This window comes from Solanum stenotomum, chromosome 6, assembly GCF_019186545.1.
Source record: "Solanum stenotomum isolate F172 chromosome 6, ASM1918654v1, whole genome shotgun sequence".
In the NCBI taxonomy this organism is placed as follows: Eukaryota; Viridiplantae; Streptophyta; class Magnoliopsida; order Solanales; family Solanaceae; genus Solanum; species Solanum stenotomum.
The window spans coordinates 51810945-51836495 of NC_064287.1; the positions used below are offsets into that span (position 1 = coordinate 51810945).

Here is a 25551-nt window from a genome sequence, read left to right on the forward strand (position 1 = left end):
TGCAAGTTTTCCCAAATATTCCCCAATTATTACTCACATCACTTATAACTGGTGTCGATGGGCCAAAGGTGGCTTTGACAAACTTGTCCTTTAAGTTTTCACCGGAAGATTTATTTTCGTGGGATATGACATGATCAATATCTGTCTTAGTGGAAATAAGGTAAGAGCCAGGTTCCTCTTTGGTAACACTCTGATAACCTTGATAACTGTTTTCAGCTCTACAGGACAACGCTTGAAGATTTACCGGGAGGTCTGACCTGATAATCCTCTCCAAGAAAATTGCAGGAAAGTTGAACCTTGGTATGACACTAACTTCATAACTTAGTATAGCTGTTGAAGACCTGAAAAAAAAGGCATATGCAGGTCTCTACATTATTCTTGAAGACAACATAAAAGGAAAATTAGGAATAACAAAGTTCTGTTCCCTTCGATAAAGATTGTACCTTGTTCCAACTCTCACTGACCATTTGCCTTCAAACTTCTTGAAGTCACCATCAACCATAGAGAAATGGAGTTCGCGAACATTATCCTAAATTTGTAAAAGAGCAATGTAAAACACAACTCTTGGTTTAGACAAGGATGGACTGTAGACATATATTAGAATGTCATAGCTCAGACGAACTATCATACACACAGATTGCATATGCTTACCGATTTAATGAATTCTTGGAGATCCAATACAACACGAGCTTCTATGTGCCAATAGAGTGATCGTTGGATACCTCTTTGCTCCAACCAAATACGTCCAGGACGTGGACAAGGGATTCTCCTACTGTGATTAACAAATGCTTCATGCATCAGTATGAAGTGCAAAGTATACCCCAAAAAATCATCATAACCACGACGATATGACAAACAGAAAACTTCAAGATAATCTGGATGTTAGCAAAGACTCCAGAGACGCCCAATTCAGATATCCATCTCTACTGTTAGTACCAAATGTGTTTATTCCGAAATTGTACCAGAAGAACAAAGCTTCAAAAACAGCCTCTCATTGCAATAAGTTGTAGGCATGTCTCTGTTAAAAGTATGAACTTCACCAAAAACAAAATGTGGTGTTTAAGCTAGCTTGCCCGCACTTGACTATTCTGCTAGGTACCTGTTAGCTCCTCACTAATATAGATACCAAGTAACTCTGTCTATCAAGGCTATATGAAGAAAGCACGTAGCATTTTTTGTGCCTCTGTAGTAATTTAAGCATGAGACCTCACGGTTCTCCACCCGCTTCATTAATCACTAGGTCACACCCCTCGGTAACAAGGTCGAAGGTAGAGTATAGGATGCTGGTTTTGCCAAAACCAGTAATTTTGATTCAAATCCTATATTTGTTTCAAGAATACATTTAATATGTGAAAAGTCATAATACATAAACATACACTCAAACTTGGCCTCAACTGACAAGTAAGCAGTAAGCACTATACCTTTGAGAATGCACATCTAGACACCTTAACCAATGAGTGAGCCATGATTTTCACTAAATGGGTTCAAAATATGAATAAGTAAACACACGAAAAAGCCCAAAAGAGTTCAACATCTACTATATATATAAATATACATTAAAAGAAAAAATTAACCATGTATAAATAGTGTAATTTTTCAACGAAGGGGATTCAGATGAAACCCTCAACCCTACCTAGCCTCAACTGACAACTAACCACTACTCCCCCCATAAAATCCCGAACTCATAAGCTTCAAATCCTTGCTACTATCATTTATTAGCAAAAAGGAGAAAAATAAGCATACATTGCTGCTATTACCTGCTAACAAGATTTGGGACAAAATCAGCAAGCCTTTCATAATCAGTAAGAGCATTCCAAACAGAATCAACATCAGCATTCACCAATATCTCAGCTTTAATCTTTCGTTCTCTCCACGAAACAACTTCCACTTCACATCCAACATTTTTCTCTACTCCCATTGCATCTCCTCCTAAAAAATCCCCTTTTCTATAATAATAAGTTTTAAAATTCTCATTCTTCAAATCGAATTTAACGTATTCCAAAGACGAGAAACTCGATTTCCATGAACAGATTGATGATAGTTTCTTGTTGATTTCATAGTTTTTTGGTTTGATTGTGAAATGGAAATGCAGAGAATACATAGAGTGAAGTGATAGTAAAGAACTTTGGGTTAAAATTGAAAATTATTAACAGAAGTGGTTATTTCTGTTATATATATTGATATTTGATTGACAGTTAATTATTGACCACATATATGTTTGGATAAAGGGGACCATAAATGAGTGGTCACAACTCACAAGCTTATGAATTTCTTTTACTTTTTTTTCTTTTGTTTCGAAATCATAGTGTTATTTTTAATCCAAAAACTTGTTTTCGAGGAGTTGTTTCATAGATGGTTTAGATGTAAGTTATGGAGGTATTAAATTCTGCATAAGTAAAACTATGTTTGGTAGCTGATTAAGAGCTTAATTATTCACGTATAAAATTAAAAAGGTGTTTGGTTTGCAATTTAAACCGAACATGAATAAAATTATTTTATGCAGGATAGAAGGTGGAATAACTAATACATGAATAAATTAAACATGCATAACTAATAACTAATATTTGTATAATACAATACATAGATTCACTTATAATTAATCATGTCCTGCTAATATTTGTATACCTCTAACCAGCTATCAAACGACCTCTAAATGCTAATAATTGATTTTTAAATTTATCGTGTATATTATTTACTAAATTTTTAATATATAGTTATTCAATCTTAACTTTCTATATGATGTATTTAAGACCACAAGATTGAAAGATATTTTGGTGTATTCTGTATATTTTTAATTTAAAACCACAAGACTAAAAAAAATCATTTTTTCTTATATTTTGTGTTAAGTTAAAATCATGTAAACAAATTGAAACTGACAGAATAATAAAAATTTATAGATGATTTCTTTTTTCTTTAGCTATTTTGACGTACATGAGCTATCTATGAAAAGTCTTTGAAAACCACCACTTTTGTCATTTTTATAAGTTTCAATCAACAAAAAAAAATAAAATCACAAATCACAACTAGAACATGTGTAACAACATTATACTCCAAAGTCCAAATATCTAGCAAAAACAATTCAAACCTCAAAGCTAACATCAAAATCAATCTCAAATCACCAAACAATTAACATATTTTGCATTAAATTATCTAATAAGAAAAACATTACAAAAGTTGTAACTATTACAACAACAATATATAGTCCCAAATAGTGAAGTCTGGGAAGGGGCGAGTGTACGACTGTATGTAGATCTTACCTCTGCCTTAGAGAAGAGGTCAAATTGTTTGTTTCTACCATAAAGGAAAGACTCTGAACTATATAAGGCGATACACTCATTAAGCCAAATGTTAATAGCTTTGTTATGCTTCTCTACCCTACAAAGGTAGGGGTAAGATCTGCATACATTCTATCTTCCCCAGAACCCCACTTGTGGAATTACAAAAGCGTTTAATGAAGCTTTGATAGATGTGGTTCCCCCTTATTGTTAGTATGATCTTATCATATACCACTTCAAATGGATTCCTCATTTGGTTGGTTTTATGAAACTTGAGGTGACTTGTTGATTCCACTCTTGGAGTGACTAAAATCAACTCCGAATGCAGGCCTAGATCGTTTGCACCGTTCCTTTTCCTCAAATCAATTTTTATTCTTCCGCGCAAAAGCTGGTCAAATGCCAGCTCATGTGAAAGATGCAAATACCAACCAAGACCCTCGATTCACAAAGGTGTTAAATGAAGCTTGAGTAGATTACCTATTGTTGGGGAAATAATTGAAATTTCACAATAATAATATAACTTATTATTAACAAAAATTAGTCCTGAAAATAAGATGAAAATTACTACGATGATATATAAAAATAGTACATAAAATTAATACTTGAGTCGTGCTGGACACTATCCTAAGAAACTATTTCAACGGTATGAAATGTTTCCCCCAGGATTAAACAAACACTTCCCTATCTTAAATAGAGGATACATAAATCAGCAAATTAATTAACATCAACAAGTTATTAGAGGGATATAAAATAACAAAGCCAAAATAATTAAATAACTTAAAAGAAGAAAATTAAAGAGAGAGGCAAGACGACTTGTTGGCAAGGAGCAAAGAACCATTTTTTACTCTACATTTCTTCAATGGTAACATGCATATTTATAGGCCAATAAATTGCCTTTCATCTTGACAAGTGTCAAGTGCATGAAATGCTATTGCCAAGTGTAAGGACACTTGTCTTCTTTGAAGACATTTAAGTGCCAACACTTTCTTCCATTTTGCCAACTCTCCAAGTAACTTCTTGTACTATACACCTTAATTACTTTGGCTTTGTAAAAACACTTTAAAAAATAAATTCATTTGAAATAAATATTTACTTACAAACCCCCACTTATTTCAAAAGAATTTTTACGAAAAAATATAACTTGCTGGATTTTCAGGACAAAATGCAATAGGTTTGGTGTCTTTCGGACTATGAACTAAACTTAGATCGATAAAATTTAATTTACAGAATTACCAGTGAAATATAATATTTCTATGAACCAATAATTCTAATTGTAAATCAGAGACTTTACCAATCATAATTTGACCACAGTAATTTTGTTGTTTAACGAGGTATTGCGTCAATAGGCCATGCGCGTGCCTGGTATCATGAGAGCTCTAGAGACTAGGCCACAGTCTCATAGGAGCGGCCACACTCCACTTCTCATATAGGTGAATTCATCAAGTTTACACTGCTTTAAATACACCTTCCTTAATTAAGGACTATGAATTCATTAAGAGTTAATAACTCATCCCTCATTTTTAGTAGCAGTTCAAACACTCTCAGTTAGTTCACAAAGCCAATATCGACCTGTTATTACCCATATGAACCTACTTCATGGGATCTCCAATCACATGGGTTGGGTTACTATCTCTATTGACAATCAATTGGCCTTAAACCCATCTCTATTGAGGTCTGAAGAATTAATTTTCTTCCCACGGGTTTAGTCAGTGAATCGACCGAATTTAATTCTGACTTCACATAATCAATTGCAATTATTCCATTTCTCAGCATATGCTTAAAGACATCATGCCTCAATTTCATGTGCCTGCTCTTACAACTGTAAGATTTATTCTTCATATCATCAATTGCAGCTTCACAATCCCAGTGTATAAACACATAAGACAATTCATCCTTATCAAAGGGATCATTTGATAATTCATCCTTTATCAAAGGGATCAACAATTCATCCTTCATCAAAGGGATCAACAATTCATCCTTCATCAAAGGGATCAACAATTCATCCTTTATTAAAGGAATCAACAATTCATCATTTTATCAAAGGGATCAACAATTCATCATTCATCGAAGGGATCAATAATTCATCCATCAACAATTCATCCTTCATCGAAAGGATCAGCTGGCAATTCATCATTTATTAAAGGGATATTCGCTAAGAAATTTCTTAGCCATTCAGCCTCAGAACCAGCCAGCTCCAGAGCTACAAACTCTGACTTCATAGTCAATCTAGCAATGATCGTCTGTTTAGCTGATTTTCAGGATACTGCACCACCATCTAAGGTGAACACATATCCACTAGTGGATTTTGTCTCATCTGAATCAGAGATTCAGGCTGCATCACAATACCCGTCTAAAGTAGAAGGAAATTCACTATACATGATACCATAATTCATGGTTCTTCTCAAATATTTCATCAATCTATTCAATGCAAACCAATGCTCATTATTGGGATTATGAGTATATCTACTCAATCTACACACATCATAGGTAATATCAGACCTAAAAAAAATTCATCAAGTGCAAAAGGCTTCCAATAATTTTAGCATATTTAGACTGAACAACTGGGTTATCATACTATTTTTTAATTTAGAGTTAGCATCATAAGGAGTGACTAAACATGTCACATCAAAACATTCAAAATAATTTAGGAAGTGTTTTCACATAGTTTTTTATGACAATATTATACATCTTCACTCCATATAACTTTCTTATCAACATTAGTAGACAAAAATAATTTAGTATTTTTCACAATATTCAAACTTATACCAAATTTAAGCATGTCATCAACATACATATTATCACATAATCATTGTCTTCCAACCAGCATGCAATCAGCAGTTTAGAATCTATTGTTCTCTTCTCAGGTTCAGACAAAAGAATTTTAGCAAAGCACCCCCACACTTTTAAATATTTCACAGTTATCAAAATATTTTGAGTCTAAATCGGATATTAATCAAGAGACTGCAATACTCTTTATATATGAGACATTTAACATGTCATAATCTAGCATGCAATAAATTAATAGGCTCAATCATATAAGCAAAAACAAATACATTTTTAATGTAATCATCACAAATATTAGGCAGAAACAAGTCATGGTTATAAAATCCTTTGCCAACAAAAATATCATTTTTTAGTCAATCCACATTTTCCTAATAATCCCACATAAATCAAATTAATTTGGATATTAGGAACATGCAATACATCATTCAAAATCAAAGTTTTATCAGATGTGAGCTTGAGAAGAACTTTTCCTTTTCCAAGAACTTTAGTTGTCCTTGAGTCACAAAAATAAATAATTTTTCCTCCTTTTTCAACTTGAGTGTATGACACAAAATCATTTTTGTTTATACAAATGTGCCTAGTAGCACCAGAGTCTATCACCCAGTTTCTCACATTGTCCACAACATTTATTTCTGAAATAACTGCAATAATCAGATCATCTGTTTCAGCCAAATTTATTTTTAGCTTAGCGAGATTGTCATTTATTTTCAATATCTTTTGCATTGAGCTGTATTTTTCATGAAGGTTTTATTATTAAAATTGGACGTGTAACCATGTCTATTTACATACCTGTAATTTTCTTTACCGTAAGCCTCCGACAGAATAACTTGAACAGTACTAGTCAGGGTAGCAGCAACATCAGTATCCTCAATACCATCAGTAATTTTAGGACACATATTATATGTCGTAGTTTCTTAGATTGTTGGGGAAATAATTGAAATTTCACAATAATAATAGAACTTATTATTAACAAAAATTAGTCCTAAAAATAAGATGAAAATTACTACGGTGATATATAAAAATAGTACATAAAATTAATACTTGAGTCGTATTGGACACTGTCCTAAGAAACTATGTCAACGATGTGAAATGTTTCCTCAGGATTAAACAAGCACTTCATCTTAAATAGAGAATACAGAAATCAGCAAATTAATTAACATCAACAAGTTTCATCTTAAATAGAGAATACAGAAATCAGCAATTTAATTAACATCAACAAGTTATTAGAGGGATATAAAATAACAAAGCCAAAATAATTAAATAACTTAAAAGGGGAAAATTAAAGAGAGGCAAGACGACTTGTTGGCAAGGAGCAGAGAAACATTTTTTACTCTACATTTCTTCAATGGTAACATGCATATTTATAGGCCAACAAATTGCCTTTCATCTTGACAAGTGTCAAGTGCATGAAATGCTATTGCCAGTGTAAGGACACTTGTTTTCTTTGAAGACATTTAAGTGCCAACACTTTCTTCCATTTTGCCAACTCTCCGAGTAACTTCTTGTACTATACACCTTAATTACTTTGGCTCGGTAAAAACACTTTAAAAAATAAATTCATTTGAAATAAATATTTACTTACACCTATACAACAAGTTGTAGTAAGAAACTTCCAAGTCAACTAACAACATTGAAGTTTAACATATGCCAAATAGGAAATTCTAGTGAACAATGCAAGTCCATAAAAGTTACCTATATTTCAAGGCAGAGACTATTCAATGAAAGAAATGAAAATGACTCCTTTGACAACATAAGGAGAAAAGTCCTTAGTTGGTTTAGTCACCACAGAAGATCGAGTAAGGAATTCTGTTTACTCATTCAAACTCCAAAGTTATATATGCAAATAATACTAAGCACATATTATATGATATGTTGCTTCTCATGTTGTTGTTGTTGTTTTTCTTCTTTTAAACATAAGGGGTCCTTACTCATTAATCGTCATGGATTTAGTTTCTTGGTTTTTCGTCTTCATTTTGTTTAATCATACGTGTTTTGATTCTGTTCAAGGACAGAACACACCTTATTCAAACTGTCAAGAATTCCAATGTGGAAGTTCAGAAATTCTGAGTTTTCCTTTCTATAAACCCGATCAACCTGATTCTGAGTTGGCTGCTGATGTTTCTCTAGGATGGACAGTATCTAATACATGTAATCAATGTTATTCGAGTGGAGGACGATGTCAAGTTGATAGTAACAACAAATTTCTTTGTTCTGTTACTGATCATGGCAAAGGTATTCAAGAAGTAAAATATGCTTGATTCCTTCATCTTAGTACTCTTTATTTATTCGTTTTTCGTATTGCAGGAAAGCATTTTCGTAGAACATGGATAGTTGTTTTAGCCACAGGTAACTCTTTTGTAAAACTGTACTAGTTGCATTGTCTCGAATAGAGACTCTTCACCGGTGTATGACTTCATTTTCCTCCGTACAGTTGCAGTTCTCGGCTGCATTGGAATATTGATTTTGCTGTTCTGCTTTAGAAAAAAGATTTTCTGGCATAAGTACCTCAGGTTTTGGGAATCGAAAGCTGAGGATCATCGAAATATTGAAGCATTTCTCAAGAACAACGGACCATATGCTCCGATGAGATATAGTTATTCAGACATCAAAAGGATGACTAGTAGCTTCAAAAACAAACTAGGCCAAGGAGGATATGGTTATGCATACAAAGGAAGTTTACATAATGGAAATCCTGTTGCTGTGAAGGTTCTGAATGGACTAAAAGGCAGTGGTGAAGAATTCATTAACGAGGTATCGAGTATTAGCAGGACATCACATGTTAACATCGTGAGCCTCATGGGATTCTGTTTTGAGGGTCGAAAAAGAGATCTAGTTTATGAATTCATGCCAAATGGATCACTTGAAAAGTTTATCTATGAGGAAAGGTCAGACACAGACAGAGTTCGTCAACTAGATTGGCAAGTACTGTATAAAATTGCATTAGGCATTGCTCGAGGATTGGAGTATTTGCATCGTGGATGTAACACTCGGATTCTACATTTTGATATCAAGCCTCATAACATACTACTTGATGAAGATTTCTGTCCTAAGATCTCTGACTTTGGCCTTGCTAAACTCTGCGTAAAAAAAGAAAGTATAGTGTCAATGTTAGGTGCACGAGGGACTATCGGTTACATTGCTCCTGAAATTGTTTGTAGAAACTTGGGAGGTGTCTCACACAAGTCTGATGTTTATAGCTATGGAATGATGGTGTTAGAGATTGTTGGAGGGAGGAAAAATGTTGTTGATCAAACGAGTGAAGTCTACTTTCCAGATTGGCTTTATCAACGAATTGAACTAGACGAAGAACTTCAATTAATTGGGATAATGAATGAAGAGGAGAAAGAATGTGCGCGAAAATCAAAGTTACAATGTCTGTGAAAGTTTTATACTATACTATAACACATCTGTCAATTTTGTTCAAGAATTTGATCTCCCTAATGGCTGTTTATTTATTCAGTTGCCCGTGTCTCAGAGTTTAGAAGCAAAATCAAATAATAGTGGCTTATTTCATCTTTTAACTGAAGAATTTATACTAGGATGGACTGTGTCTGATGAGTGTAATCAGTGTTATTATACAGGAGGAAGGTGTCAAACTGATAATGCTACTAACAACTTTCATTGTGCTTATACCTTTGTAGTAGGTAAATAACTATTTTCTTGGTTCACATTAAAGGCTTTGGTTCTCTTTCCCCTTGGTTTAACTTAGATTTGCATTGTTTACTATAGATGCAAGAAATAGAAAGACGAAAGTGATTGTCACATGTATTTACCTACAAATTTGTTGTTGTCCATCACAAAATTTTAGCCTTTATAGGTTTATTTCTTCAATAATAATGATAAAAAAAAAAAAAAGCTAAATACTTTTATCCCTTGTGCTCTTTCCAAATCTTTCTTTTGTATAACACTTGTACTAGTTGAATTACCCTAATAACAGACTATCTTCTTAGTGAATGACTTCAATTTTTTCCACAGTTGGAGTTTTCTTGAGCTGTTGCACTGGAATCTTGATTTTTCTCTTCTGCTTTAGAAAAAGGACTTTCTGGTACAAGTGCCTCATGTTTTGGGAATCTAAAGCTGAGGATCACCGAAATATTGAAGCATTTCTGAAGAACAATGGGTCATATGCTCCAAAGAGATACACCTATTCAGAGGTCAAAGGGATGACCACTCGGCTCAAAAATAAATTAGGCCAAGGAGGATATGGTAATGTATACAGCGGAAGTTTACAGAATGGGAAACATGTGGCAGTGAAGGTCCTGAATGAGCTAAAAGGAAGTGGTGAAGAATTCATTAACGAGGTGGCGAGTATTAGCAGGACATCACATGTTAACATTGTGAGCCTTGTGGGATTTTGCTTTGAGGGTCGCAAAAGAGCTCTAATTTATGAATTCATGCCAAATGGATCTCTTGAAAAGTTTATCTATGAGGAAAGATCCGATAGAGTTCGCCAATTGGATTGGCCAATACTATACTAAATTGCACTAGGCATTGCTCGAGGATTGGAGTATTTGTCCTAAGATCTCTGACTTTGGTCTAGCCAAATTGTGCATGAAAAAGGAGAGCATTGTGTCAATATTAGGTGCACGAGGGACTATCGGTTATATTGCTCCAGAAATTGTTTGCAGAAACTTGGGAGGAGTCTCTCACAAGTCTGACGTCTATAGCTATGGAATGATGGTCCTAGAGATGGTAGGGGGAAGAAAAAATGTTGATGTTGGAGTTGATCGTACTAGTGAAATCTACTTTCCACACTGGCTCTATCGACGAATTGAGCTAGATGAAGAGCTTCAATTAATTGGGATAATGAATGAAGAGGAGAAAGAATGTGCAAGAAAGATGGTGCTGGCGAGTTTATGGTGCATACAGACTGATCCCTCAAGTCAACCATCGATGAGCAAGGTTGTGGAAATGTTAGAAGGGAACCTAGACTTTCTGCAAATTCCTCCAAAGCCTTACCTTATTTTGTTGTTAACTCTTAGCAAAAGCTGTATTTTCTTCGACAACTGAATTTATTACTAGTTTCTCTGTTCTATTGGGTATGTTGAATGTATTGTTGCTGTAAAAAGGAATGGGTTGGGTTATGTATTGGAAAGGGTTTTGGGCTTGGTATTAAAAGAATGGGAAAATTAGCAAACTAGTCAAACTCCCTAACATAATTATTAAAAACATCTACACTTTAAAATAATTATTGAAAATGTCAATATGTCAATATTTTAGCAAATAAAATGTATCCTAATATAATTGATTTTCTTTCCTTTTATTTCTCAAATCAGGCCCCACATTCAACTAATTTACTCCCCTATACGTGAAAAAGAAGAAAAAAAACTCTCATTACCCACTTTCCCCTCTTTCTAGGTTTATACCCCAAATTCTTCCTTTCTCTCTCTTGAGTTTTTCACCATTGTTCTCTCTTTTTCTTGTCTAAGAAAATCACTTCTTCTACTTTCCTCCAATTTGTTCAAAAAATCTCACAATTTCTTCAAAATATTTTTCACCCACGAATAAGGTAAATGCATTGTCACCAAGTACATTTTGATTTCCAAAATTGGGTGCTGAAGATTTCGAAGAAGTTGTTGAAGACCAAGTTGAGGAAGAATAATTTCCTATTAGTTTGTTTTGTATTTATAGTTTTTTTTAGAATTTTGTATCCTTTCTCAATTAATATTCAAATCTGTATGTATGCTATTAATATTTGTATTCATTCAAAATCTCATGTTGTATAGTTTATGAATCTTGTATTTGTTCCTAGTTTGAATTCATCCCAAAGGTATGTTAACTAGATATGTATTTTATTCAGAGGAAGAACAACTTCCTATTGGTTTGTTTTTATAAATTTTTTTAGAATTTTGTATCCTTTCTCAATTTGTATTCAAAATCGTATGTAGGCTATTAATATTTGTATTCATTCAAAAATCATGTTGCATAGTTTATGAATTTGGTATTGTTCCTAATTTTTATTCATTCTAAAAGTATGCCAACTAGTTATGTATTCTATTTAAGAATGATTGCAACAAATATTCACTTATTCCTTTTCAGTTTTACATTTAAATCTTACTTTTTCATCATACTGTTTTTTGTATTTTATATATTATTATACAAAATACTACATAAAAACTAGAATGAATACAAACACAAATAAAATACATATTGAAATGAATACGACTTAAGAAAGGATAAAAAAATACACAGTGAAAAAATACATGAATACAAATACGTTTCTCAAATAACTATAGATACATTTGGCATAGCTATTGAAATGAATACAAACTAATAAAAAAAATACAAGTTTCATTATACAAAATACAACATGAAAACTATAATGAATACAAATAATATACATATTGGAATGAATACGATTTTAAAAAGGTTACAAAATTCTGGAGAAAAAAAACAAAAATACATTGTAGAAAGGCACACGTTTGAGTTTTCTTTAAAAAAATGTAACTGATCAGAAAATTAAGTGATATTTACCTTTTTTTGAAATATTCTCTCCCTTGATTTTCTCCATTCTGTTATTAAATAATTGTATTCTTTCAAATTAAACAAATTAAGAAATACATAAATCAGATATATAACAAACTAAACTATTGACACTTTTAATAAATATTGAAAATGTGGCTAAAGAATCCTATTAAATGTTAAAATATTGACATTTTGAAAATTTTCCCTAAAAGAATTAGGCTCAGATTTGGGTCTAGAAATAGGAAGAATTGGGTCGTGGGAACAGGCCCATTTTTTGGTCTTTTAAAGGGTTAAAAATAGGATAAGAAATTGACTAAAAATTGCAACAAGACAAATTTTCATAAATTAATTAACGAGCTTCTTAATCTTAATGACATAAAATAATTAGTTCGATTGCAAAATAATTAATTTAATTACAACTAATTAACTCGAACTTTTAACTATAACTTAGACTAAAGTAAATTAATGAGATATTTAATTAAGATGTAAAATCTTTTGTGATGATTTTCGAATATTTATAAAATATACTAATTATATACATAATTATGTAAAACATATATATCATCTAAAAATTATGAAAAGTGACAAAACCATTTAAAAATCTTGCAAACTATATTATTATTTTTTGGAAATTTTATAAAACTAATTATTTTAAATCGTTTGAAATTAGAGAAGCTCGAAATGATTAATTTATATTGTGGAGGGTCAAAATTGGTTGTCCACATTCATGCCAAATGGAGCACTTGAGAAGTTTATCTATGAGGAGATATCCGACAGAGTTCGCCAATTGGATTGGCCAATACTGTACCAAATTGCACTAGGCATTGCTCGAGGATTGGAGTACTTGCATCGTGGTTGTACCACTCGGATTTTGCATTTTGATATAAAGCCTCATAATATCCTGCTTGATGAAGATTTTTGTCCTAAGATCTCTGACTTTGGACTAGCCAAACTGTGCATGAAAAAGGAGAGCATTGTGTCAATGTTAGGTGCACGAGGGACTATCGGTTATATTGCTCCAGAAATTGTTTGCAGAGACTTGGGAGGTGTCTCTCACAAGTCTAATGTCTATAGCTATGGAATGATGGTCCTAGAGATGGTAGGAGGAAGAAAAAATGTTGATGTTGGAGTTGATCGTACGAGTGAAATCTACTTTCCACACTGGCTCTATCGACGAATTGAGCTAGACGAAGAGCTTCAATTAATTGGGATAATGAATGAAGAGGAGAAAGATGGTGCTGGCGAGTTTATGGTGCATACAGACTGATCCCTCAAGTCGACCATCGATGAGCAAGGTTGTGGAAATGTTAGAAGGGAACCTAGACTTTCTGCAAATTCCTCCAAAGCCTTGCCTATATTCTTCCTCAAGAACAGAGGTAGGTTCATCGGAAGTAGAACTGGCCTAGTCTTATTTTGTTGTTAACTCTTAGCAAAAGCTGTATTTTCTTTGACAACTGAATTTATTACTAGTTTCTCTGTTCTATTTTATGAGACACACTTTCCTTTGTAATCTGTTTTGTACTATATCCCGTTGAAGTTTAAATAATCAAGTATTTCCTTCATCCCTTTTAGCTGTCTCTTTTTTCCTTACTTCATTAAGTTTGATTAGCTAATTGTTGAGTTGGATTGTGATTAAATGGGATTAAGCCAGCCCTTTGAGGCTTGACCGAGGCTGGGATGTGCTGGCCCATGGGTCAAATCAATATTTTGAGACTGAGGGGTTACCTTAAAATGAAGTAATCCCAGACATATCAAGTCATTTTCTTTCACTAGGCTTGAAAATGTAGTCTAGTTATTGCTAGATGACTTCAAGACTTTGAAGTCACAACCCTTAATATAAGTTTTTACTACTTTTCCACATCCACTATGCTATTAAATGCAAGTGCAGTGAACAACTGAATTCATAATTTTTCCTCTTGTTGATATAGTAGGAGACTTTTGCTTGATCAGTGGGAGGATTTAATATGACTTTCACCTCTTTTATATGCTTTATTCTGATCAGTTACTTAGTTCAGACAGAGGGCAGAAATGATTCGACTTGTCCAAAGTCCTTTTCATGTGGAAATCTTACTGACCTGAGCTTTCCGTTCTCTCTTTCCACACAACCTGACTGTGGAATACTTCCCATCTCTGGTTGTGATGCTAAACCATATCCAAGAATCCAACTGCTTCCTGGAGGAGACTGGTACTATGCTTTAGGAAATCCATATAATTATACAGTTTGGCTCGTGGATCCGAAGCTTCAAACCACGTGGCAACACAAGTGCTGGGCTTTTAACAAAAAGTTCTCCCTTCCAGACTCTCCTTATATTTCTTTCAAAATCTTGAATAATCTCAACTTCTTCAAATGTAACATCACTGGTAGCAACACCCCAAACAATACCCACAAGAATGACCATTTTGCTGGTTATAAAATGTACCATGGCTGTAAAGGCTTCAGCATATATTACAAGCTTCTCGGAGATGATGATGAAGAAGTTCGAGCAGGCAATCTTCCTGCCACCTGTTCACTTATCAGATTACCAGTCCGCTCGATATCAGATCCTGGTGGTTTGTTCAATATGTTAAGCGCCTCTTTTATAGTAGAATGGAAACTGTCTGAGGACTGTTACCAATGTCACTATGACGGAGGTCAATGCCAGACTGATATTACCAACGAATTTCACTGTACATATCCATATAATCCACATGCTCAAGGTCTAGTTCATATTTCATAAAGTCCTATCTCGTTTTCGTATCAAATATTGATAATATTTCATAGTATTTTTCTTCTTTTTTTAGATGCAATAATGACTAGAAGCAAGTGGGGACTGACTCTGGGAGCAGGTAGCTAAGTATCCATTAACTGCAGGGTTCTTTCTTATTTCAGAATTTTCATGCATATCATTTAGATTTTCTTCTTCTTTGTGGTATAATCTCAAAAAAATTGGGAGACAAGTACTTTAGATTACACAACGTCCGGATAGTGGAGTTGAGAGGACATTCTTTCTCCTTGCGATGTTTAATCTATATTCTCTGATGGTGCATGACTTCATTTTTTTCAACGGGTACAGGTTTATTTACTGTTGGACTATTGATTCTACTCTTCTTCTTCAGAGAAAAGATTTTGCGGTACAAGTGCCTCAGGTTTTGGGAATCTAATGCCGAGGATCACCAGAATATTGAAGCATTTCTGAAGAACTATGGGTCATATGCTCCAAAGAGATACAATTATACAGACATCATAAGAATCACCGGTCGCTTCAGAAGCAAACTAGGCCAAGGAGGATTTGGTAATGTATACAGAGGAAGTTTGCGTAACGGGAGTCAAGTGGCAGTGAAGGTCCTGAATGAACTAAAAGGCAGTGCTGAAGATTTCATTAATGAGGTGGCAAGTATTAGCAGAACATCGCATGTTAACATCGTGAGCCTTGTGGGATTTTGCTTTGAGGGTCACAAAAGAGCTCTCGTATATGAGTTCATGCCAAATGGATCTCTTGAAAAATTTATCTATGAGGAAAGATCCGACAGTGTTCGCCAATTGGGTTGGCCAATATTATACGAAATCGCACTAGGCATTGCTCGAGGATTGGAGTACTTGCATCGTGGTTGTACCACTCGGATTTTGCATTTTGATATAAAGCCTCATAATATCCTACTTGATGACAATTTTTGTCCTAAAATATCTGATTTTGGTCTTGCCAAATTGTGTGGGAAACAGGAGAGTATTGTGTCAATGTTAGGTCCACGAGGGACTATCGGTTATATTGCTCCAGAAATCGTTTGCAGAAACTTGGGAGGCGTCTCTCACAAGTCTGATGTCTATAGCTACGGAATGATGGTCCTAGAGATGGTTGGAGGAAGAAAGAATTTTGATGTAGGAGTTGATCGCACGAGTGAAATCTACTTTCCTCATTGGCTCTATCAACGGATAGAACTAGATGAAGAGCTTCAATTAATCGGGATAATGAATGAAGAGGAGAAAGAATGTGCAAGAAAGATGGTGATGGTGAGTTTATGGTGCATACAGACTGATCCCTCAAATCGACCATCGATGAGCAAGGTTGTGGAAATGTTAAAAGGGAAACTAGACTCTTTGCAAATGCCTCCCAAGCCTTACCTATATTCTCCCTCAAGAACAGAGGTAGAACTGGCCTAGTCTTATTTTGTTGTTAACTTTTAGTAAAAGCTGTATTTTTCTTCAACAACTGAATGTGTTGCTCCCTCTATCCTATTTTATGAGACATACTTTCCTTCTTCTTTTTTTTGGTACTGTATCCAGTTGATGNGAATGATGGTCCTAGAGATGGTTGGAGGAAGAAAGAATTTTGATGTAGGAGTTGATCGCACGAGTGAAATCTACTTTCCTCATTGGCTCTATCAACGGATAGAACTAGATGAAGAGCTTCAATTAATCGGGATAATGAATGAAGAGGAGAAAGAATGTGCAAGAAAGATGGTGATGGTGAGTTTATGGTGCATACAGACTGATCCCTCAAATCGACCATCGATGAGCAAGGTTGTGGAAATGTTAGAAGGGAAACTAGACTCTTTGCAAATGCCTCCCAAGCCTTACCTATATTCTCCCTCAAGAACAGAGGTAGAACTGGCCTAGTCTTATTTTGTTGTTAACTTTTAGCAAAAGCTGTATTTTTCTTCAATAACTGAATGCGTTACTCCCTCTATCCTATTTTATGAGACATACTTTCCTTCTTTTTTTTTTGGTACTGTATCCAGTTGATGTTCATATAGTCTAGTACTTTCTTCATACCTTTTAGCTCTGTCTCTTTTTTTCCTTATTTCATTGAGTTTGATTAGCTAATTGTTGAGGTGGATTGTGATTAAATGGGATCAAGCCAGCCCTTTTGAGGCTTTACCGAGGCTGGGTTGGGCTGTCGCATGGGCCAAATGAATATTTTGAGACTGAGGGGTTATGCAACTTTGTTGTTTTGATGATCCTAATAAATAATGGCACCTGGTCCATGAGTTGCGCATGTTCCTGGACAAATGGGCAACAGCTGTAAAGCTGCCAACACTGGTACGGTTGGTGAGCACGGGAAAAGAGGACAGAGCTCTTAGTCAATTGGAGGACACTAGGTTGTTTCGTTCAGAGGATAATATACCTTTATTGACATGAAACTACCAGTTCTTACAACCAAAATACATCAAGCAAAAAGTGCCTTTTGTCTCTCTCAAGAAGAACACAAGCTTTCCAGAACTGCAAGAGACCTTATAGAGTTATCAAGTGTGTCTTTAGTTGTTGATCAAGAGTTTGTGTCTTGTGTGTTTCAACTTGTAAGATTCGTTCCTAATCTATAAAGGAATAGACTGTCTTTATCATTCCACCTAACAATGAGCTTAGTTAGAGTTATCTGTGTAGTTTGTGATTGAAGTCTATATTAACTAGAGTCTAAGTTGCTCAGACTTGGGTGCCCGATACAGGTGCAGATCCAGAAGTTGGATCCTTCATNGTCTAAGTTGCTCGGACTTGGGTGCCTGATACGGGTGTAGATCCAAAGGTTGGATCCTTCATGATCAAATTTTTAAGATTCGGGGATATGGATACGGGTGCGGAGATTCGTCTAAAAATAAATAAAATATCTAAAAATAGAGTTATAAAACCTAAATAATGAGATATTATGAGGAGAATCTTGGAATGAGATTAAAGGAAAATGAGTGACATAGAAATTTCTATATAAAAGGTATTCCATATTCTTCAATTTCACCTTAGCTTTTGTATTGATTACAGAAATCATTAAAATTGTCCGGACTTTCCCTATCAATTTTGGTCAAAGTACCCAAAATTGGTTGACCAAATTGGACACGGATCCTACACCAACACCCATGTCGTGTCAACACGGGTGCAGCACCAAAAGTGAAGAGTCCGAGCAACTTAGACTAGAGTTAGTTGATATAGTGGTCAATAGAGCTATTGCTTTGGCTCATTCTGTAATAGAGGTGTTACAGGTAGTAGGGATTAAGAGTTTGATCCTTGTATGACTATTGGAGTCTGTATTCACTTGTTGCTTGAAGATAGTGAAGAGCAGGTCGTGGTTTTTCCTTCCTTGAGCAAAGAGGTTTCCATGTAAACATCCGTGTTATTTTGTTCTGTATTTTAGCTTTTACTGCTTCAAAGTGTGACAAGGACCTAGTCCTGTGGTGTGTTGTGGACTCGTATAGGTTAATAGGTTACCTTAAAATGAAGTCATCGCAGACATATCAAGTCATTTTCTTTCACTAGGCTTGAAAATGTAGTCTAGTTATTGCTAAGATGACTTCAAGTCTTTGAAGTCACAACCCTTAATATAAGTTTTCCACATCCACTGTGCTATTAAATGCAAATGCAGTGAACAACTGAATTCATAATTTTTCCTCTTCTTGAACAGTGGGAGGATCTGATGACTTTCACTTCTTTTATAAGTTTTCTTCTGATCAGTTACTTAGTTCAGACAAAGGGCAGAAATGATTCAACTTGTCCAAAGTCCTTTTCATGTGGAAATCTTACTGACCTGAGCTTTCCTTTCTCTCTTTCCACACAACCCGACTGTGGAATAATGTTCTTATCTGGTTGTGATACTAAACCATTTCCAAGAATACAACTGTTCCCTGAAGGAGATTGGTACTATGCTTTAGGAAATCCGTTTAATTATACAGTTGAGCTGGGGGACCCCAAGCTTCATGCCGAGTTGATGCAACACAAGTGCCAGGCTTTTAACAAATATTTCTTCTTACCAAACTCTCCTTCTATTTCTTTTGAAATCGTCCCAATGAATTTTGTCAACTTCTTCAAATGCAATAGCACTAGTAAGAGCACCCCAAACATTACCCAGAAGAAGAATGATCATTTTGCTGGTTATAAAATGTACAATGGCTGTAAAGGTTTTAGCATATACTACAAGCTTCCTGGAGATGATGATGATGAAGACGTTCGAGCAGGCAATCTTCCTGCCAACTGTTCACTTATCAGATTGCCAATCCGCTCGATTTCAGATGATGTTGGTTTGTTCAATATGTTAAGCCCCGCTTTTCTAGTAGAATATAAACTGTCTGAGGGCTGTTACCGATGTCACTATGGCGGAGGTCAATGCCGGACTGATATAGCCAACAAATTTCATTGTACATATCCAAATAATCCACAAGCTCAAGGTCATCAAGAAAATAATCCACATGCTCAAGGTCTAGTGCATATTTCATAAAGTCCTTTCTCATTTTTGTATCAAATATTGATAATATTTCATAGTGTTTTCCTCTTTTTTTAGATGCAATAACGACTAGAAGAAAGTTCGGACTGACTCTGGGAGCAGGTAGTTGAATGCATTAACTGCACAGTTTGTTCTTATTTCAGAATTTCCATGCATATCATTTTAGATTTTCTTCTTCATTGTGGTAAAATCTCAAAAAACTGGAGAGGCAAGTACTTAAGATTACACAACGTACGGATAACTGACTGCATTTTGTTGTACATATCTACTATTTGCATAGTCCCAAAGGCAAACTACTTCCCTGATAGTGCATAAGACATTCAGAATTAGTTCTATTTATATTCTCTGATGGTGCATGACTTCATTTTTTTCAACAGGTACAGGTTTATTAACTGTTGGACTGTTGATTCTACTTTTCTACTTCAGAGAAAAGATCATGCGGTACAAGTGCCTCAGGTTTTCGGAATCTAATGCTGAGGATAACCAAAAAGTTGAAGCATTCTTAAAGAACTATAGTTCATACGCTCCAAACAGATACAATTATACAGACATCAAAAGAATCACCGGTCACTTCAGAAGCAAACTAGGCCAAGGAGGATTTGGTAATGTATACAGAGGAAGTTTGTGTAACGGGAGTCAAGTGGCAGTGAAGGTCCTGAATAAACTAAAAGGCAGTGGTGAAGATTTCATTAATGAGGTAGCAGGTATTAGCAGAACATCGCATGTTAACATCGTGAGCCTTGTGGGATTTTGTTTTGAGGGTCACAAAAGAGCTCTCGTATATGAGTTCATGCCAAATGGATCTCTTGAAAAATTTATCTATGAGGAAAGATCTGACAGTGTTCGTCGATTGGGTTGGCCAATACTGTACAAAATTGCACTAGGCATTGCTCGAGGATTGGAGTACTTGCATCGTGGTTGTACCACTCGGATTTTGCATTTTGATATAAAGCCTCATAATATCCTGCTTGATGAAGATTTTTGTCAGAAGATCTCTGACTTTGGTCTTGCCAAACTGTGCATGAAACAGGAGAGTATCGTGTCAATGTTAGGTCCACGAGGAACTATCGGCTATATTGCTCCAGAAATTGTTTGTAGAAACTTGGGAGGTGTCTCTCACAAGTCTGACGTCTATAGCTATGGAATGATGGTCCTAGAGATGGTTGGAGGAAGAAAAAATGTTGACGTTGGAGTTGATCGCACTAGTGAAATCTACTTTCCACATTGGATCTATCAGCGAATTGAACTAGACGAAGAGCTTCAACTAATTGGGATAATGAATGAAGAGGAGAAAGAATGTGCAAGAAAGATGGTGATGGGGAGTTTATGGTGCATACAGACTGATCCCTCAAATTGACCATCGATGAACAAGGTTGTGGAAATGTTAGAAGGGAAACTAGACTCTCTGCAAATGCCTCCCAAGCCTTATCTTTATTCTCCCTCAAGAACTGAGGTAGATTCATCAGTAGTAGAACTGGCATAGTCTTATTTTGTTGTAAACTTTTAGCAAAACCTGTATTTTTCTCCTTTGTAATCCGTTTTGTATTATATCCAGTTGAAGTTCAAATAATCAAGTACTTCTTTCATCCCTTTTAGTTTTGTCTCTTTTTTGCTTACTTTATTGAGTTTAATTAGCTAATTGTTGTGGTGGATTGTGATTAAATGGGATCAATCCAGCCCTTGAGGCTGGGTTGGGCTGGCCCATGGGCCAAATGAATATTTTGAAAGCCTTTTTGGGTCTGAGGGGATATCTTAATGAAGAACTTTCACATATAGCCATTCAAAAATAGTCTAATTACTCTACATAGTTATAGTTTGATAATTACAATTCATAGCTACATGTTATATGGAGGAGAGAGGCGAGTGAGACTGAGAGAGAGGGGGGGCAAAGAGTGGGAGAAAGGTGAATTGTATATGTATATATGTTAGATAATTGTATATTATACATATGCATTTGTATATATGGCAAGCGAGATTGGGAGAGGGATGAGAGAGGCGAGCGAGAGAGGGCAGAGAGTGGAGCGAGATTTGACGTTGGGGTTTATTTGCCCTGATTTCTTACCATAAATAGGTTTTCCTTTTAGGAAAATGTTTTAATATTTTAACTAGTCCTTTTCTTGTAGGAAAGGTTTAGGACTCTATAAATATAGGTTTGTTCCTTCTAAATTAATCAACATTCACAATGTAGTCCTAGGGTTTTGAGAGTTGCAGTTATGGAGGAGAATTTTGTGTACCTCCTTGTATTCCGAGTGAATTGGTTGAGGTTGTTTCTCTCTATATTTTGTACTCTCATATTTATAGTGGATTGCTCATTTCCTTTGTGGGCGTAGGTCGATTGACCAAACCACGTTAAATTTGTCTCTTTTGGTGTGTTTCTTGTTTGTCTTCTTACTCGTGGTCTTTTGTGGTTTGCTTTGCTAGCTTCCGCATTACACCTGCTTATTTTGGTCCTAACAGATTCTTCTCTAAGAAAAAAATACAAAAGGGATCATTGAGAAGAATGTTATATCAAGACAGCATAACATTCTAATGTTGGGAATTCTAGGTAAATAAAAGTGTGTTCTCTCTAACCGTTTTAGATGAGATGGTCACACACTTTCACATGGTATTAGAACAGGCACGGGTCCTCTTCAACGTCTAGTTTTGGCCATTTAGTTAATTAGGAGACGGGAAGGTTTTTTATTGCGAGCACTATCTCAGATCAGTTGATTACAAAATACCTTTATAGTTCACAGGAAAATGACCATAACCAAAACACTTACCAACTTCCCTTTCTTTCATGGGTATATGATGTGAGCCAAAATGCTGCACCTTTTTCTTCGTAAAGACACTACCTTTCTATATTAGATTATGCTTAACACAAAAGGAGAAGAAGTATCTCATAGGTTAAGAGTCAACAATTCAAGTCAATGAGGAATGAGAGTGGAAAAGTCTTCCATCCTGGCCCTCACTTGAAGTCTGTTTCCTTTTTTTCTCAGTCTTTGTGACAAGTTCCAAATCAGCATCATAGAAAACCAGATTACAAGTTTGATATTGCATAAGAAACTATAGCTCCAGCTTTCTTGCTTTTTAGGTCCATATAGAGTACAGGGTATGGCTTCTGCTTTCTTGTTTTCGTGTTGTTTAGTGATCTTTAGCCTACATCAAGTACTAGGTAACTCCAAATTCAACTGCGCCGATGAATTTGAGTGTGGAGGCCTTGGAGCTATGAAGTTTCCTTTCACAAATTCCAGCAACCCTGAGTGTGGATTATGCAGGTTTGATTGTCATACTAAACCATATCCTAAGATTGTACTTGGTGGACAAAAATATGATGCTTTAGTGAAGAAGGGTGATTTTTTCCTTATTTCAGATCCTAAACTTCAAGAGTACTTAGATAGCAGAAGTTGCAAGTCTTTTTACAGAAACTTCTCATTTCCAAACTCCCCTTTGATCTCTTTCCAAATTGTTCCTAACTTAACCTTGTACGGATGCAAACATAGTCATGACAACACCATCCAGAAGACAAATGATTCCTTTTTCAAAGATTTTGATAGATATACTGAGTGTGAAGGTTTTAATGTTTACTATCACCATCCCAATAAAACAATATTGGGAAATACTAGTGCTAAGATAAGTGGCAAACTTCCAGAGTACTGTTCACTTGTACAACTGCCAATTCCATTGCCTACACCATCAAAACCATATACAGGTGACTTGTTTGAACTGTTGACTTCTAATTCTCTTCTAAACTGGGAGTTGTCCAAAGATTGTCATCTGTGTCTTGTCAAAGGAGGGAAATGCCAGATGATCGATGAACACGAGTTTCATTGTTCTATGAAAGGTATATATAGTATTGTTAAGAAATAACTCTTGTTCTGCTTGTTTTCTATTGAGTGTCTTGCCAAAGGAGGGAAATGCTTGGTTGGTGGTGAACATGAATATAGTTGTTTCAAAGGAATGAGCAACTGAAACTTAATATCGTATCAACCAACTTCGTGGAAAGAATTCTGGCTCTGTTGTTCTCTATTGAGGTTTATTTAAAAGATCTTTAAAGTTTTGCTTTTAATGTATTGCAGATGTTAGAAATTTAACTCATCTTCGGACAACCTGGTTCATGGTGGCGACAGGTAACTCATCTTCTTTTTTCTTCACTGTAACTGGCACTGCAGTTTCATAGATACCATTGCTTCCCTTTTGCTCTTTTGACTTGTATTTCTTGTCTCTGTACATATCTTCTATATGAATTGTCCAAAACACAGACTGTTCCCCAAATAGTTCATAGGACTTCCAGACTGAATTTAATTTATATTCTCTGATGGTGTATGACTTCATTTTGCTTTCCACAGGTACAGTTTTGTTTACAGTTGGACTGTTGGTTTTACTCTTCTGCTTCAGAGAGAAGATTTTGTGGTACAAATGCCTCAGGTTTTGGGAATCTAATGCTGAGGATCACCAAAAAGTTGAAGAATTCTTAAAGAACTATGGATCATATGCTCTAAACAGATACAATTATACAGACATCAAAAAAATCACCAGTCACTTCAGAAGCAAACTAGGCCAAGGAGGATTTGGTAATGTATATAGAGGAAGTTTGCGTAACGGGAGTCAAGTGGCAGTGAAGATCCTGAATAAACTAAAAGGCAGTGGTGAAGATTTCATTAACGAGGTGGCAAGTATTAGCAGAACATCGCATGTTAACATCGTGAGCCTTGTGGGATTTTGTTTTGAGGGTCACAAAAGAGCTCTCATATATGAGTTCATGCCAAATGGATCTCTTGAAAAGTTTATCTATGAGGAAAGATCCAACAGTGTTCGCCAATTGGGTTGGCCAATACTGTACAAAATCACACTAGGCATTGCTCGAGGATTGGAGTACTTGCACCGTGGTTGTAACACTCGGATTTTGCATTTTGATATAAAGCCTCATAATATCCTACTTGATGAAGATTTTTGTCCGAAGATCTCTGACTTTGGTCTAGCCAAACTGTGCATGAAAAAGGAGAGCATTGTGTCAATGCTAGGTGCACGAGGAACTATCGGTTATATTGCTCCAGAAATTGTTTGCAGAAACTTGGGAGGTATCTCTCATAAGTCTGACGTCTATAGCTACGGAATGATGGTCCTAGAGATGGTTGGAGGAAGAAAAAATGTTGATGTTGGAGTTGATCGCACAAGTGAAATCTACTTTCCACATTGGCTCTATCAGAGAATTGAACTAAGTGAAGAGCTTCAACTCCCTGGAATAATGAATGAAGAGGACAATGAATGTGCAAGAAAGATGGTTATAGCAAGTTTATGGTGCATACAGACTGATCCCTCAAATCGACCATCGATGAGCAAGGTTGTGGAAATGTTAGAAGGGAAACTAGACTCTTTACAAATGCCTCCCAAGCCTTACCTATATTCTCCCTCAAGAACTGAGGTAGATTCATCAGTACTAGAGCTGGCCTAGTCTTAAATGTGTTCATATCAGTGTAATAGATCAAAACATTGAATCAACTACCAAGAGAAGGTTTGTTCAACCAATGTAGTTGTAATAATCTGATATTCAAAGAAACGGATATATTTAACGAAGATTTAAATTTCTGTTGCAATTATCTTAGTAAAATTGTTACATGTAATTTGAAAGGATCTAATGACTTTAGATAGTCAAAATGCAAAGTTTCCCAGATTTCCATGACAAAGAATCAGAAGGAAAAGAGAAGTTCAAAATGAACTCTCAGACTCATAATCTTGATTTCTGAGAAATTTCCTAATCTACTAAGTTGACTGGAAAACAATAATCACAAAAAATAATTCCACTAAACAATTAATTTAATAACTAGTTTTCCTTTTCTTGAGGTAGGAATTTTTTTGTTTGAGCA

At 35.2% G+C, this 25551-nt stretch overlaps 6 protein-coding genes and 1 pseudogene across 6 annotated transcripts in view; 6 read left to right on the top strand and 1 right to left on the bottom strand.

Moving 5' to 3' along the window:
* The window catches only part of LOC125868877 (uncharacterized), a 12536-nt gene extending 10405 nt beyond the window's left edge, over positions 1-2131 (bottom strand). Inside the window, exons 1-4 of the mRNA XM_049549444.1 lie at positions 1758-2131; positions 652-772; positions 444-529; positions 38-341 (exon numbers count right to left, since the gene is read on the bottom strand). Coding sequence (XP_049405401.1) covers positions 38-341; positions 444-529; positions 652-772; positions 1758-2101 — 855 coding nt within the window. The 5' untranslated portion in view covers positions 2102-2131. The remainder of the gene's footprint in view (positions 1-37; positions 342-443; positions 530-651; positions 773-1757) is intronic.
* A 5868-nt stretch (positions 2132-7999) lies between these two features.
* LOC125868878 (rust resistance kinase Lr10-like) lies at positions 8000-9440 on the top strand. The gene is made up of 3 exons (XM_049549446.1): positions 8000-8291; positions 8364-8405; positions 8491-9440. The coding sequence occupies exons 1-3, from the start codon at positions 8000-8002 to the stop codon at positions 9438-9440; spliced, it is 1284 nt and encodes a 427-aa protein (XP_049405403.1).
* Positions 9441-9613: 173 nt separating this feature from the next.
* Positions 9614-10548, top strand: LOC125868879 (rust resistance kinase Lr10). Its single transcript, XM_049549447.1, has 3 exons — positions 9614-9647; positions 9789-9824; positions 10035-10548. The coding sequence occupies exons 1-3, from the start codon at positions 9614-9616 to the stop codon at positions 10535-10537; spliced, it is 573 nt and encodes a 190-aa protein (XP_049405404.1). The 3' UTR covers positions 10538-10548.
* Positions 10549-10604: 56 nt separating this feature from the next.
* LOC125866692 (probable receptor-like protein kinase At5g39020) lies at positions 10605-14091 on the top strand. The gene is made up of 2 exons (XM_049546999.1): positions 10605-10961; positions 13820-14091. The coding sequence occupies exons 1-2, from the start codon at positions 10611-10613 to the stop codon at positions 13928-13930; spliced, it is 462 nt and encodes a 153-aa protein (XP_049402956.1). The 5' UTR covers positions 10605-10610; the 3' UTR covers positions 13931-14091.
* Positions 14092-14341: 250 nt separating this feature from the next.
* The window catches only part of LOC125868880 (rust resistance kinase Lr10-like), a 41915-nt pseudogene continuing 30705 nt past the window's right edge, over positions 14342-25551 (top strand).
* LOC125866689 (LEAF RUST 10 DISEASE-RESISTANCE LOCUS RECEPTOR-LIKE PROTEIN KINASE-like 2.1) overlaps positions 18902-25551 on the top strand; it is a 30814-nt gene continuing 24164 nt past the window's right edge. Inside the window, exons 1-4 of the mRNA XM_049546995.1 lie at positions 18902-19679; positions 19763-19807; positions 20083-20757; positions 24709-24765. Of these exons, the coding sequence (XP_049402952.1) occupies positions 18902-19679; positions 19763-19807; positions 20083-20757; positions 24709-24765 (1555 nt within the window). The remainder of the gene's footprint in view (positions 19680-19762; positions 19808-20082; positions 20758-24708; positions 24766-25551) is intronic.
* LOC125866691 (uncharacterized) lies at positions 22698-23670 on the top strand. The gene has a single exon (XM_049546998.1). It carries the CDS (start codon positions 22799-22801, stop codon positions 23552-23554), a length of 756 nt encoding a protein of 251 aa, XP_049402955.1. The 5' UTR covers positions 22698-22798; the 3' UTR covers positions 23555-23670.

Excerpts from the sequence above, each read along its gene's own strand:
- LOC125868878 (XM_049549446.1), top strand. The coding sequence starts at position 8,000 with ATGGATTTAGTTTCTTGGTTTTTCGTCTTCATTTTGTTTAATCATACG. Across the intron at positions 8,292-8,363 it reads TGTTACTGATCATGGCAAAG|GAAAGCATTTTCGTAGAACA; the intron begins GTATTCAAGAAG and ends TTCGTATTGCAG. Across the intron at positions 8,406-8,490 it reads GATAGTTGTTTTAGCCACAG|TTGCAGTTCTCGGCTGCATT; the intron begins GTAACTCTTTTG and ends TCCTCCGTACAG.
- LOC125868879 (XM_049549447.1), top strand. The coding sequence starts at position 9,614 with ATGAGTGTAATCAGTGTTATTATACAGGAGGAAG. Across the intron at positions 9,648-9,788 it reads TGTTATTATACAGGAGGAAG|ATGCAAGAAATAGAAAGACG; the intron begins GTGTCAAACTGA and ends TGTTTACTATAG. Across the intron at positions 9,825-10,034 it reads GACGAAAGTGATTGTCACAT|TTGGAGTTTTCTTGAGCTGT; the intron begins GTATTTACCTAC and ends TTTTTTCCACAG.
- LOC125866692 (XM_049546999.1), top strand. The coding sequence starts at position 10,611 with ATGAAAAAGGAGAGCATTGTGTCAATATTAGGTGCACGAGGGACTATC. Across the intron at positions 10,962-13,819 it reads GTCAACCATCGATGAGCAAG|GTTGTGGAAATGTTAGAAGG; the intron begins GTTGTGGAAATG and ends TCGATGAGCAAG.
- LOC125866691 (XM_049546998.1), top strand. The coding sequence starts at position 22,799 with ATGGCTTCTGCTTTCTTGTTTTCGTGTTGTTTAGTGATCTTTAGCCTA.